Raw genomic sequence first — 15,627 nt, 5'->3', positions numbered from 1 at the left:
GCTCTCTGTTCTCTGTCAGTTTTATCACTCCATTTGGTGCTTGGCTGAGTTCTTTATCTCTTCATTTGATGTTTTAGGATTTCAGGATTGTTGTATTCTCTGTTTGGCTTAGTTTTTTGGATCTTTGCTGTGGAGGGACAGCGTGGTGCTTCTGCCTAGAGCACCATTTTGCCGGAACCACCTGACACATATTTTTGAGGGACACAATTCAGTCCATGCAGAGGGTAAGGGAAGCTAGAACAATGGAAACAGAAGAAACAGAATGAAAATAATGACAATGCTGACACACAGTAAAACTTGTCACAGAAGAATTTGTATAAAAATTGTTAAAGGGGAACATAATTTGCTCTGTAAACCTTCACCTAAAACACAGCAAGATATTTTTAAAAATTCTCATGGAATCCAGATTTTCTGGAGCAGTGGAGGCTGGATGAACCAAAACTATTTCCCTGAGAAAATCTTTAAACCTTAAACCAAAAATATCCCCTCAAGTATTCTTAAAACCATACAATAGTTTAGCTTAACTAGTATTAAAGTTTGTCTGCCTTGAGCATTGTACTCTTTTAAGATCTATCTATATGGGATCAAACTGACAACAGCAACTTGAAAGATTAAATAGGAAACTTAGGGGGCAATGAGTTTATGTCAATGGGGGAGGAATAACTCAGAAAAGGAGAGCAAGAATGGTTGCACAACTCAAAGAATGTAATAAATTGTCCATGAATTCTACGTGTAGAAACCGTTGGATTGGTGTATGTTTTGCTGTATATATTCTCAACAAAAGCAACAATAAAACAATAAAATAGAAAATAGAATACATTAGATCAGTTTATAAAAAGAAAGTAAATTAGATCAGTGAGGTGAGGTAATTTGTATGGATTCTGATTGATAGTCTTATCTGTTCTCTGACAGAAAGAACATTTCCTCAAGATAGAAAAGAAAAACTGGAATTAATCCACGGTGAGTAACACTGGGGTTTTGCTGTGTCTTGGAGAGGCTGACTACTTTTGTGTCCAAGTAATGCCTCCCACGGAACCCCTGGGTGGTGCAGACAGTTAAGAAGCTTGACTGCTAACCGAATGGTTGGAGATTCGAGTCTACCCAGAGGTGCTTTGGAAGAAAGGCCTGGTGATTGACTTCTGAAAAACCAGCCATTGAAAACCCTATGGAGCACAGTTCTACTCTGAAACACCTGGGGTCACCATGAGTCAGAGTCAACTTGACGGCAACTGGTTAATGCCTCCCACCCCTCTGATTTTAGCCAGGCTATGCGTGGGTGGGTGGGGGTATCCCAGTAGACATCAGCAGGGGGGGTGCAGTGGAAAATATGACAGGCCCTGCCCTGGGATGCTCAGAGTCTCATGGAGGAGACGGATGCCTCAAGAACCATAACACAGACGGGACCACAACCAGGAAAGCACCACATGCAGTGGGAGCAGGGCTGGGGAAAGCCAGCAGGGGCGGAGGTGCTCTTGCGCTGGGCCTCTAAGATTGGGTGAGCTTCCACATGGCAGTGAAGGTGATGCAGGCATTCCAGGAGGAGGAAACAGCATGAGCAAATGCACCTAGGGGTACAAGGAGGCAGGGAGTCCTCGAACGTGAGCGTAGGTGGAGGCAGGGAGTGGTGAGTGATAAGGTGGGGAAGAGAGGAGGTGGAGCAGGTCAGAGGGCCTGTGGCCAGAATAATCAGTTTGAACATTGTCCTGTCATTGTTGTTAGGTGTCACTGAGTCGATTCTGACTCATAGTGACCCAGTGTGACAGAGTAGAACCGCCCCATAGAGTTTTCTAGGCTGTAATCTTTAGGGGAGAATATTGCCAGGTGTTTTCTCCCTTGGACTGGCTGGTGGTTTCAAACTGCCGACCTTTTGCTTAACCTTTGCACCACCAGGGCTCCTTGAACATGGTCCTGGGAGGTCATATAAAGGGTGCTTGGCAGCAACACACTATCCTAACCTCTTTACTCTGCCCGAGGAAACGGCCTCCAGCATCTAGAGGGAGATGCTTCACTGAGAACCTTCATCCTGCGGCATCTGGGGATGCCTGTCTCTGAAACACATGGAGTCTGAGTATCTTCTCCTTGTACCCCAACAGGACTCACTAACTTGGCTTTGGAGGGCAAAGCGGGGAGCTGGAATGAGGCTGAGTAACTTTTTTTAAATAGCACCTGGCCGAGCCCTGTAGACAAACATTTTGGGTCAGGTCCATTTCATTTCTACACTTGCTGCCGTCCTGGAGGGAATCGCTGGAGACTTGGCTGCTCTCTGGTCCCTGCTTCCATGGCTGGCTCACATTCCATCCTATAAGTTGTTTTCTTCTCCCCAAGGGTAAAGCCAAGCCTCCTTCCAGCCTGGATGCTGACTGGTCAGCTGTGAGGAAAAACTCACAGTCCACTGCTGGCACCATGAACCCAGAACCTCATGGATTCAGCTCAGGTAGTCCTTCTTCCTTTTCTTAGGACCTGCAGTGAGGGTGGCACCTCCAAAGCTGTGTTAACCTACAGAGGAATCAAGAATTGAGAACAAGCTTGGATGAGCATGCCTCTGAGTCCCAGGAGACACCAAGTGGAGCCTCCTCGGGGTCTGCGGGGGCATCTCCTTCCTGCTCCTCCCCTAACGGTGGCCTGGCCAAGGTGCTCACTTTCTCCTTATTCCTGCTGCCCATGAAATGATTCAGAAGTGAGTTAAGGACAGCCAGGAGGAAGTGAGGAGGGGGAGCCAGAAGGGGACAGGTGAGGAGCTAGAGCAGCAACCTGGAGCGTCTCCTGACCTCTCACCCGCTCTAAGCTTCCACTCAGGGCAACCTCTCTCTCTGCTCTTGGCTGACCGTGGACTTCACAAACAGAGGCCGTCTCCTCCAGTTCTTGCCCTGCTGCCAGCCCAACCTCTGTGTGTGTGTGTGGGGGGTGGGTGGGGGGTGTCTGCAGGAGGAGCGAGGGACTCAGAATCCCACTCAACTGGCAAAGCCACATTCCATTTATGTCACCTGGAGGCCTTACCTCACCTCAGCTGCCAAATGACAATAATCTTTCCCCGTGTTGCTATGAAGATCAAATACCATGTATGCACATGGCCCGGGGCAGTGCCTGCCACACAATTGGTCCTCACTAAGGACTGGTTCCCTTCCCCTCTACCTGGAACCTGTTATTCCAGGTGGGATCCCCCTCCCCTCAATGTCGGACTGGCTGTGTTAGGGCACCTGCCCTGCACCCCCAGTTATAAGCACTTGTTTGCCAGCTGTGAAATCCTTGGGTAAGGACTGATCCTAATAATTTCAAAAGATCCCATCCCCTATGGAGACTTTGCTTTCAGTTATTTCTCTCTACTCCCATCACCTCAATAAATAAACAGATACAGTCATGTGCGTTCCTTCTATCTAAGCCCTCACTTCACCTCTCCCTTCAGTGAAGCAGGAAAAAGAAACAAGAAAATAGCTCCTCATCCCCAAATCAACATGAGGTTTCCTCAGCCCTGTTTCCTTAGGACTGCTTTCCTCCCCCTCACGAACTGCCTTGGCAACAAATCAAATTCTCCCAGAAACCACCCTCATGAGCAAAATGTATTTCATTTAGTTATATTGAAGAATAAGGGAGAGGTGGAAAGCTTCGGAGCCAGGAGCTCCCCAGATGTCCCTAGGATCTTTGATGAAGGGTTAGGGCTGGTGGATTCCTGAGAATCAACTGTTAATGTGTTCGGCTGCTAACCGAAAGATTGATAGTTTGAGTACACCCAAGGTGCCTTGGAAGAGAAGCCTGGTAATCTACTTCTAAAGAATCAGCCATTGAAAACCCTATGGAGCACAGTTCTATTCTGATACATATGGGGTCGCCTTGAGTTGGCATCAACTCGATGGCAACTGGTTTTTTCACTGGTGGAAACAAGATGATCTCTTGTTGGATAAAGTCTGGTTTGAACATTGTGGGCCACTTGGATTCCTAGGTGCCTGTGGGGACAGTGTCCCCAAAGCCAGCCTGGAGGAGAGAGAGGTAATATGGAGAGATCACAAGGATCAGGGCTGAGGGTCCAGCACACAACCCCAACCTGAAGAACTCCCTCCACTGTCCACCTAGGAACTTCCGGATTTGATGTTATTAAAGGAGGGAGTGCCCTTCCCATATGCCATCCTTCAGGGGCCACACATGGTCAGCGGGAGGATCTCCGTGTATGGTGGTTGTCCTCAGTGGTGTGTGGTTGAATTTTTGTTTTAAAATAAAACCTCCGCAGGTACATTGTAGAACTGAATGAAGAAATCACAGGAAATTTTAAAGTATAAGGCTTCAAAGTCATGTCAAAGAAATGCCTGCCAGGCAGTCTTGGATTCCAATCCCAAGCCCTCTGCTTCTGGCTCTGGGCGCTCGCTTTCCCTCTCTGTGTCTACGTTCTTTTCTGTGAAATAAGAATAGTGCCTCACTTGTGTGAATATAGCAGGCAACACATTTTACAGAATAATATATATGGTCCCTAGTCGGTGGTATCACTAGGGTTGGTGTCACCCAGTGTGGTAACTCAGGGTGTCACCACCCCTCCTTGCATGCTAATTACTACAATATTGTAACTAAAACACCAGAAATTTTGACAAAATCAGTACTGTAAGAACCCCGGCAGCAAACACTCTGGAAGTTCACCCTTCAGCCAAAGATTAGACAGGCCCATAAAACAAAACAAGACTAAGTGGACAGAGAACCAACATAGGAGCAAGGACGAGAAGGCAGGACGGGACAGGATAGCTGGTAATGGGGAGCACAAGGTGGAGAAGTAGAGAGTGCTGACATGTCTTGGGGTTGGCAACCAATGTCACAAAACAGTATGTGTATTAATTGTTTAATGAGACACTAGGTTGCTCTGTAAACTTTCATCTAAAGCACACACACACACACAAAAACTTCAGCAACAAAAACAACAGTGCGCGCTTGTAGCACATGCAGACAAAATCACATGATTTGAAGCATCATTGTAAATGGGTTAGAATGAAGCTCTGACCAGAGCGTATTAGAAGGTTAAAAAAGTGAATTAGCATAGAGTTTTAGCCTTTTAGGTATATTGATGCATGTAAGCTGGGCTTATGAAAAAATATTTTGTTGTTATAACTAACTGCAGGGATATTTTCATAAAAAGTAATACATTTCTGCTGAAACACTGCATAAAAATTTTATAAATAGTCATTTTGGTGTCATCCCCTCTGACACTGTCACCTGGTGGGGTCTGCACCCTAGCACGTACCTAGTGATGCCACTGGCCCCAGTCCCTTATCTACAATTCCATAATCCCCCAAACCTTGAAAAACCACATATCTGGTTGGTGGCTCATTTGAACAGAAATCCTGACCTGAACTAACCTCAGACTACTTATATTGATTACAGTATTTGCCCCAGTGGTTTAGAGCTCGCTGCTAATCTAAAGGTTGACGATTTGAAACCACCAGCTGCTCTGATGGAAAAAGACGTGGCAGTCTGCTTCTGTAAAGATTGTAGCCTTGGAAACCCTATGGGGCGGTCCTACTCTGTCCTATAGGGTTGCTATGAGTCGGAATTGACTTGTCAGTAATAGATTTGTTTTTTTGGTTTAGTGTGAATATTCATTCCACTGCTGAATTAATTAATTAAATTAATTAAACATTAATGTGTTTGACTACAGGGCACTCCTTAGGCCGATTACACACACACACACACACACACACACACACACACACACACATACATATCTAAGGTCCCTGGGTCGTGTAAACCATTTGTGCTGGGCTGGTAACCAAAACATTAGCACTTCAAATCCACACAGTGGCACTGCGAAAGGAAGACTAGGTGAACTGCTTCCATAAAGATTACAGCCAAGTTCTACTCTGTAACACATGAGGGTCATCATGAGTCAGAATCCACTGGACAGTACAAGACAACAGCAAATTACATATGAAATAATTCACAAAAACAATACTCCTCCTTACTATATTCAAAACATTAATATTTTCCATTCCATTTTCTTTGTAAAATGCTGCCCTTGACCCAATAACTAATTTCATGATCCAGTGACAGGTTGCAGCTCACATTTTGAAACATTGATGTAAAGTGCTTGCCACGCAATATGCACAGGGTAAATGGAAGCTATTAGTGGAATTCTCCCACTTTCTGGGGCTGGAAGGCTAGCTTTATGATTGCTGTGAGCTGACAATGACTCATTCCTCCACAAAGTGCCAAGACACTTCCCAGGTGACTCTATCAAAACTACCCCAAGTGACAGCTGCTCAGAAAGATGTACTTTTAACCACCTTATAATACTCAATGTGATTTATGCTGTGCCACAATTTCTTCTTCTAACCATATTCTGTTTCTTTCCAACTAGAGACACAAGACATCATTGAGGATGTCATTGAGTATCTCAAGAATGGTATCAGCCAAGAGGAGCTGCAACTCCTGCTGTCTGAAGACCAAGACTGGGAGAGATTCCAGGTTGAGGCCGACTTGTCCAGGTAACCTCCATGGAGCCCCAGGAATACCACCCAGATCTTCCTGCTGGGCTAGTTGTCTCCTGACAGGCACACTTCCTCCAGGCAATCTCCTGTCGTTGGGGTTGAGGATATCCCTTCTCAACCATCTATGAGGAACGTTTCCTCCATGTCATTCACTGGAGGAGCCCTGGTGACTCAGTGGTTAAGTGATAGGGCCGCTAACCAAAAGATCTGTCGGCAGTTCAAATCCACCAGCCACTCCTTGGAAACCCTATGAAGCAGTTCTCCTCTGTCCTATAGGTTGCTATGAGCTGGAATTGACTCAATGGAAATGAGTTTGGTTCTATTCAACGCAGGATACCCCTGACCAGCAGGAAGGCATTATGGCTTTGTGATGACTTCCAAAGTCAGAGTGGGTGGCTACAAAATTTTTGTAATTTGAAGGACTTGCCCCTTCTTGCCCTCGTGAGTCCCTGCCAGAGAGGAAAATACTTCCTCCTCCAGTTTGTCGAAATGCAGGTCTTTGCAGGCGTAACATTTCATGTATTTTGTTCTTCAAGTCTCTGGCGTCTTTAAGAGGTTCCATAAAATTACTCATTGCCTTGGAGTGCACATGTGTTAAGCCATCATCATCTAAAGTGTGAGTTAGGCTGATGGGATCTGAGAGTAAGGCCCTGAAGGTTGAGGGTGCTGGCTGGTGGCTCAGGAGTCAGTAAAGGTGGGGTGCAGAGTCAGAGTGGAGCCAGGGTTCATAGCCTGGGCTGCTGCTTCCCAGTCAATTGGGGCAATGCAGATGTTGGGCTGTCCAAGAAAGACATGCCTCACACACAGGCACTGGGTGGAACAACACTTTAGTCACATAGAGAAGCGACAGAGCAAGGTCAGCTTCCATAGTGGGCATTGGTCTCCCATGGCCAGTGGGTCTCTCTCATCAGCTGACACAAGGAGATGGTCTGCATGCACCCCTCTTTTGATGCAGGAGGAGGATCCTGTTCCTTCCCCCACTGGGAATAGATATAGCAGTGGGGTTGGCGAGGTGCCATATAACACACACAGTTAGCTAAGATGTTCCTGGGAACGTTAACATGAGTTCAGGGCAAGAGGGGAAGGATATGTTAATAGGCCATTATCTGCTATGGGATGTGTTTGGATAAAAATGACCCAGAAAAGGAATCAGCTCATATTCTTATGTCATCCAAAAAGCCAGGCCAACCCAGCTGGTCTAATCACAAAGTTCATTCATGGGTCACAGGGAAAGGCGGCAGGCTGTGCTGGGATTGACCCTTTCACAAAGGTGTTGACCGGATCTTGAGTGAGAAAACATCTTAACTACCATGAAACAACATCTCAAGATGATTTTTGCTTTTTTATTTCCTTATTGAATAAGTACTATGGAGCATCTACAATGTACAAAACGTGTTAACATTGAAATAAAAATCTTTACATTTGTAGAATTCTTTTCCATTATATTTATAGTAAAAGCTCTATGCTTTATGGAGGATAGATCTTATCAAACCCATTTTACAGCTAAGCAAACTGTCTTTCTTAATTACTTGATCTTCATTGTTATAGGGATGAGGCAGATATTCTACATGAAGCTCTGAACAAGCTCAGAATGGACACAGCCACAGAAGACAAAGACATGCTTCAAAAAGAACTGCTGGATAGAGACAGGTTTTTGGATGAGTTTCCTATGGTGAAAATGGAGCTTGAGGAACGTATAAGCGAGCTTCACGCCCTTGCAGACAAGGTTGACAAGACACACAGGGACTGTACCATCTCCTACCTGGTGGCCAATTCTGTCGGTGCCTTCTCTGGTGTCCTGACCATCCTTGGCTTGGCTCTGGCACCCGTGACAGCAGGGGTCAGTCTGGCACTCTCAGCAACTGGGATGGGGCTGGGAACAGCAGCTGCTATCACCAGTGTTTCCACCAGCATCGTGGACCACTCAAACAGGTTGTCAGCAAAAGCCAGTGCCAGCAAGCTGATGTTAACTGGCGATCATGAAAGTGTTGTGAAGGCTGTGCTTCCATCACTTGTTCCCATCACAAAGAATTGCATCCAAGTCTCGTCAAAGATCACGAAGACTGTCCATGCCATCAAGCTGGCCAAAGACAACCCTCGCCTAGTAGCCAATGCCAGGCGTCTCATGACCACTGGGAACATCTCGAAACGGAGGGGTAAGCAGGTGCAGAAAGCCTTTGGAGGCACGTCTCTGGCAATGACCAAAGAAGCCCGGGTCATGGGTATGGCCACCGCCGGTGTCTCTCTTCTGATGGATGTGTTCAAACTTGTGCAAGAGTCACAGCACTTGCAGGAGGGGGCGAAGGCAGAGTCAGCTGAAGAGCTGAGGGAGGAGGCTCGGGAGCTGGAGAGGAAGTTAGAGGAGCTCACAGAGATCTATAAGAATCTGCAGTAGGGACTGACTCAATGACCCCCCTGAGCAGTGCCAGGAGCAGGGGAGGCTGTCATCAGTGTGGAAACATTTTATTAGAGGGAAAAAGAGGACGAGATATTTTATGCAACTGAGTATCAAGGAGTTTGGCCTTTCTGTAGCTGAGTATGGTAAGGGAAGGGTTAATGCAGATGGAAAGTGGGTTCAAGACAAGGCCGGAAATGGAGCATGGAGGCTGGATGAACCCCCAAAATTATTGCCCTGAGATAATCTTTAAATCTTAAACCAAAAATATCCCCTAAATTCTTCTTAAAACTATACAATAGTTTAGCTTTAACTAGTAAAGGTTGTCTGCCTTGAGCATTGTGCTCTTTTAAGATCTATCTATATAAGATCAAACTGACAACAGTAACTCAAAAGTTTAGATAGGAAACATGAGGGGTAGTGAGTTTATGTCAATGAGGGAGGCACTACTCACAAAAGCAAGGTGAGAATGGTTGCACAACTCGAAGAACGTAATCAATGTCAGTGAATTATATGTGTAGAAACTGTTAAATTGGTGTATGTTTTGCTGTGTATATTCTCAACAACAACAAAAATAATAAAAATTAAAAAAAAAGATAAGGCAGGAAAGCTGGGGCTGAAATGAAAGAGGAGAGGGGACTAGAGAGTGAGGGGAATGGGAAGAAACAGTTTATTTTGGACTAAAGACATTGGGAGCATGAGTGGGAGGGAGACATGCAGGAAAAAGCATTGAGAAAATTAAAGAGTTGGAAATGGGAGAAAGCAGCGTTAGAATTGTTGGAATACAGGAGAGGTAGCAGCAGCTCCATTATTGACTCTCCCCATGGTTTGATGTCCTAGCAAGAGTGAAGACTTTCCCAGGTGGTGGTCTCCAGCCCTCTCTTTCCAGTATCAACTCACCCTTGTCTTTCTGTGGGTTTATCTCAGTCAGGCAGTGACTTCTTGATCATAATGATGGTGGTGGTGGTGGTGGTGGTGGTGGTGACAATAGAGTGAGTGGAACATTTGGCAAGTCAGCAGCTCTTTTGGGGCAAGAGTGCACTGAAGGACCAATGACGTTTCAAAGAAACTCCAAACGTTGAAACAGTGGTTGATTTGAAAAAAATGTGAAAGTAGATGTTGGAGACATGCCAAGGAGCCTTGTGGTATGTGATGGAGATCAACCAGCTTGGAATCAAGATACGCAACCTCTCTGACCCTATTTTCCTCATCAGTGGGGAGGAGGAGAGTTGGAGAAGACACTATCTCAGATCCATCTGGCTCTCCCCATTTTGGCTTCTATAGACTTCGGTTCAATAAATATTGACTGATATCCTGAGCTCTTGCTGTGTTGACTAATTGTCTCCCTTGGGCTCTAGATGTCTGATTTCCTTTCCCCATGAAACTACCTTCCAGGATCTTAGGAAGCAAGTCCCCCATACTGCTTCTGCTCACTCCCTGGGCTCCCACTCTCTCACCCAGTCATTTCCCTCAGACCCTGACACCCAGCAGGCCCCACTAGGGGACCCTGGAGAAACTTGTGCATGTCTGACTTGGGCTGAACACAGGTGTATTTTTGGCCTAGCAGTCAGGGCCCAGGATCAACAAACAGCACTTGAGTCTAATTATTAATCAGAAGGGCCTGTGTGCAAGTGTGAGGGAGGGTCAGAGATGGAAGGACAGAGAGAGACAGCCAGACAGCAAATATCCTCTCCTGGCTACTGTCACATTTCACCTGGACTCTTGTAAGAGCTTTTAGAATAGTCTTCTTGTGATTACACATATAGCACCATCCCTGCCCCCTGCCCGTTCTCCACACTGGGCCAGAATGACCCTTAAAGAATATAGATCTCGCTGCTATAGACAGAAGCACCATGCAGTCCCTCCACAGCAAAGACCTGAAAAACTAAGTAAAACAGAGACAGATGTCAGTCCTGGAACCCTAAGCATCAAATGAAGAGATAAAGAACTCAGCTAAGCACCAAATGTAATAAGAAACTGACAGAGAACAGAGAGTGAGGAGAGTTAGGAGTGGAGGTCCCCTGTCAGCTAACCCTGCATGGATTCACCATCTTGGACTCCTGTCAGAGATTGGCGGATAATGAGTATAGGAAAGCAGATTCATGGAGCTCCCAGCAGGAGACGGAGCACCTGGTAACCAGTGATACATGCTTTCCCACTCTTCACCCTGTCTCCCCATGCTCGGCCTTCTGCATTTCCCAGCAGGTTGATCTGCAGCTTCCCAGCAGGGCGATGCACTGCTTCCTGGTGCATTTGCCCCACCCACACCAGCTGGCTTCTTCCATGCCATATCTTTGTTGCTGGTGTTGCTTTTTTCAGCTTCTTTTGGTTTCTTCCCTTCCTCTCTACTCCTCCTACTCCTTTCTCTCAAACGCCTGACTCCGTGTGCCATGTTTTCTTCTCCTTGACAGGCTCTGAAGCACCGCTTGGCTGTGGAACTGCTTCCCCTGTCAGCGCTGCCACGCTGGTGGGATCCCTGTTTTTTTTTTTTTTTCCTTTGTTTATTTTCTCTTCCTTTTTTCCTTTTTATTTATTTTTTCATTTCTCAGTTTCTCGTCTCTTTCTACTTACCTTCTTTTCATGTCTCCTGAATACCTGGTTCTGTGTATCATCTCCACCCCTTCTAGCTGGACTGTACTGCACAGCTTGGGAAATGCGCCCCTGGTCTGTGCAGCCATGCTAGTGGTATCCCTGGGGGCTTTTTTAAAATTTTATTTATTATTTTTATTTTCTTATTTCCTTTCTGTTTTTCTTCATTTCTCAGTTTCTTGTTTCTCCACTCCAATGGTAGACTCCCTCGGCATTTTTTTTTTTTAGTTCCTGTTTCTCTCTCCTCTCTCTCTTCTTTCCCATACCCAGCCTAGCTCTACGCATCACAACCTCCCCCTCCCCGTCCCTCCCTCCTGCCTATCTGCACCGTGTGCTGAACATTGCACTCCTGAGCAGCATAGGCACAGCCTACCAGAACCTGCCCTGCAATGACCCATGACTCACTTTGTCAGCCCTAGTGTGTGCCACAAACACACCCATCCAAGACCTTCCCCTTCAGCTGGACCCGTCCTACTGCTCAATAGCTGAGGGCCTGGCCCTACCCATTGGACAAGGAGGTGAAAAGTATTATGTCCACAGACGAGCAAACAACAAAAAACACACAGCCTGCCTGCTCAGACATAACCAAATAAAACAAAAAAGCAGGATGAAACAACAAATCTACAGTCATTAAATGAAGAAAATAACCATTGAATGTACTGAAGACAGCAGACAATATCAAAACGTATAAAAAAAACAGGACAGGATGATTCTAGTAGGTGTCCAAAATAAAACTCCAGATGATTTTCCAGTAGAAGAAAAGGCACTAGAACTACCTAATAGAGAATTCAAATCTCTAATATTCAGAGCTATCCAAGAGTTGAAGTAAAAAACAGCCAAAAATGAGGAAAAAATAGCCAAATTCATGGAAAATACAGACCAAAAAAAAAAAAAAAAGAAGGAAGAATTCAGGAAAATAATACAGGAACAAAATGCCAGAATAAATTCACAACTAGAAATCATACAAAAACAACAATTAGAAATCCAAAAGATAAACAACAAGATTTCAGAAATGGACAGTGTCATAGAAGGGCTGAGGAACAGGTTTGAAACAATGGAAGACAGGATCAGTGAAATTGAAGACAAACACTTGGATACACCTTTGAGGAAAAATCATAAAAAAAGAATGAAGAAAAATGAAGAAACCCTCAGAATTATGTGGAATATAATCAAAAGCAAAAATTTGCAAGTGATCAGAGTTCCGGAACAGGGGAAGAAAACAAAAAACACAGAGAGGCTCATTGAAGAACTGCTGACAGAAAACATCCTTAATATCATGAAAGATGAAAAGCTGACCATCCAAGACGCTCAACAAACTCCATATAGGCTATACCCTAAAAGAAAATCACCAAGACATATCATAATCACGCTCACTAAAACCAAAGACAAAGAAAGAATACTGAGAGCCGCTAGAGAAAAACAAAAAGTCACATACAGAGGGGAAACAACAAGACTAAGCTCGGATTATTTGGCAGAAACCATGCAGGCAAGAAGGCAATGGGATGACATATATAAAACCTTGAAAGACAAAATATTGCCAACCAAGAATAATATATCCCACAAAACTCTCATTCAAATATGATAGTGAAATTAGGACATTTCTGAATAAACAGAAATTAAGGGACTATGTAAAAACCAAACCAAACTTACAAGAGTTATTAAAGAGAGACCTTCAGTTTTTGAACAAACGATATCAGATTACAGCCTGAATCTAGGATGCAAGATTGCACCAGCCAGATACCAACCTAGGAAATGAACTGTCAAGGACTATTCAAAACCAAAAGAATTACAACAGGGAACTAGAGAGGTTAATCTGCAAATGACAACAACGTCAGAACAATAAAAGAGAGAATAAACGGTATAGGTATAGAACTTTTTAATGGAGAGGAAGACAAGGTGATACCAAGTAATAATAGACTAGTTCAAACCTAGGAAGATAAGGGTAAATTTCAAGGTAACCACAAAGAATGTTAACAAACCTACTCATCACAATAAAGAAGAAAAACATAAAGTCTCAGTAAAAACAAAATCTACAAAAACAAGAGAGATGAAAAAAATACACAAAAAAAAGGAATTCAGCACAGGAGAGTAAGAGAAAAAATACATCGTCAGCACCACAAAAAAAAAAGCACTACAAAATGACAGCAATAACTCATACCTATCAATAATTACACTGAACATAAATGGCCTAAACGCACCCATAAAGAGATAGAGAGTGACAGAAAAACAGGATCCATCAATATGTTGTCTACAAGACACACATCTTAGAAACAAAGACATAAATTTATTAAAAATCCAAGGATGGAAAAAATATATCAAGCAAACAGCTACTAAAAAAGAGCAGCAGTGGCAATACTAACATCAGATAAAAAAGCCTTTGAAACAAAATCCACCATAAAAGAAAAGAAAGCACTATATCATGATTAAAGGGATGCTCCATTGTGAAGACATAACCATAATAAAAATCTACACACCAAATGACAGGCCTCGAAAATATATAAACTCTAACAGCACTGAAAAGAGAAATTGACAGTTCCACAGTAATAGTAGGAGACTTCAATACACCAATCTTGGTAAAGGACAGAACATCTAGAAAGAAACTCAGTAAAGATACAGAAGATCTAAAGGCCACAATCAGCCAACTTGTATGCGTAGACATATATGGAACACTCCACCTGTCCTGGATTGAATTACGTCCCCCCCAAAATTTGTGTATCAATATGGCTAGGCCATGATTCCCAGTATTGTGTGGTTGTCCTCCCTTTTGTGACTGTACTTTATGTTAAAGAGGATTAGGGTGGGATTGTAACACCCTTACTAAGGTCACATCCCTGATCCAATGTAAAGGGAATTTCCCTGGGGTGTGGCCATCTGGTATTTTATCTTACAAGAGATAAAAGGAAAAGGAAGCAAGCGCAGAACTGGGAACTTCATACCACCAAGAAAGCAGTGCTGGGAGCAGAGTATGCACTTTGGACAAGGGGTTCCTGCACAGAGAAGCTCCTGGACCAGGGAAAGATTGATGGCAGGGACCTTCCTCCAGAGCTGACAGAGAAAGCCTTCCCTTGGAGCTGACGTCCTGGGTTTGGACTTGTAGCCTACTAGACTGTGAGAAAATGAGTTTCTCTTTGTTGAAGCTATCCACTTAATGGTATTTCTGTTATAGCAGCACGAGATGACTAAAACACCACCCAATAGTTGCAAAGTGCACATTCTTTTCCAACACACATGGAACATTCTCCAGAATAGACCACATCTTAGCCACAGAACCACCCTCAACAAAATCCAAAACACTGAGGTAATACAAAGTATCTTCTCTGATCACAGTGCCATCAAAGTAGAAATTAACAACAGGAAGAGCAAAGAAAAAAAATCAAGTACATGGAAATTAAATAAGACCCTGCTTAAAAACTACTGTGTAATAGAAGAAATCAAAGATGGAATAAAAAAATTCCTAGAATCAAATGAGAATGAAAACACTTCATACCAAAACTTTTGGCACACAGCAAAGGCAGTGCTCAGAAGTCTATTTATAGCAACAGATGCACACATCAAAAAAGAAGAAAGGGACAAAATCAAAACATTAAGTACACAACTTGAACAAATACAAAGAGAACAGCAAAGAAGCCTACAGTCACCAGAAGAAAGGAAATAATAAAGATCAGAGCAGAAATAACTGAAATAGAGAATAGAAAAACAATAGAAAGAATCAACACAACCAAAAGTTGGTTCTTTGAAAGGATAGACAAAATCGACAAACCATTGGCCAAATTGACAAAAGAAAAACAGGAGAGGACACAAATAACCTGTCTTAGTCATCTAGTGCTTCTACAACAGAAGTACCATATGTGGATGGCTTTAACAAAGAGAAATTTATTTCTTCACAGTAAAGTAGGCTAAAAGTCCAAATTCAGGGCGTCAGCTCCAGCGGAAGCCTTGCTCTCTCTGTTGGCCTTCTTCTCTTCAGTGTTCCCCCGGACTAGGAGTTTCTCCGCTCAGGGACCCCAGGTCCAAAGGATGCGCTCTGCTCCTGGCACTGCTTTCTTGATGGTATGAGGTCCCCCTGTCTCTCTGCTCACTTCTGTCTTCTATATCTCAAGAGATTGCCTCAGGATACAATCCAATCTTGTAGACTGAGTACTGCCTTACTAACACAACTGCCACCCGTCCTCCCTCACTAAC

General features: G+C 44.1%; 1 protein-coding gene across 4 annotated transcripts in view; it reads left to right on the top strand.

The window, feature by feature from the left end:
* Positions 1-15,627, top strand: part of LOC101342074 (apolipoprotein L3-like) — a 44,982-nt gene that overhangs the window by 14,807 nt on the left and 14,548 nt on the right. For 3 of the 4 annotated variants that reach the window (XM_023729036.1, XM_023729035.1, XM_004374024.2), the window contains 4 exons: positions 913-960; positions 2,326-2,434; positions 6,332-6,458; positions 8,010-8,617. In XM_023729036.1, coding sequence (XP_023584804.1) covers positions 2,404-2,434; positions 6,332-6,458; positions 8,010-8,617 — 766 coding nt within the window. In that variant the 5' untranslated portion in view covers positions 913-960; positions 2,326-2,403. Of the gene's footprint in view, positions 1-912; positions 961-2,325; positions 2,435-6,331; positions 6,459-8,009; positions 10,785-15,627 lie in introns of those variants that run through there. The other variant, XM_023729037.1, reaches the window with a different exon arrangement.

Source organism: Trichechus manatus, unplaced genomic scaffold (assembly GCF_000243295.1).
Source record: "Trichechus manatus latirostris isolate Lorelei unplaced genomic scaffold, TriManLat1.0 scaffold00027, whole genome shotgun sequence".
In the NCBI taxonomy this organism is placed as follows: domain Eukaryota; kingdom Metazoa; phylum Chordata; class Mammalia; order Sirenia; family Trichechidae; genus Trichechus; species Trichechus manatus.
This window is presented reverse-complemented; position numbering and strand designations above follow the sequence as displayed.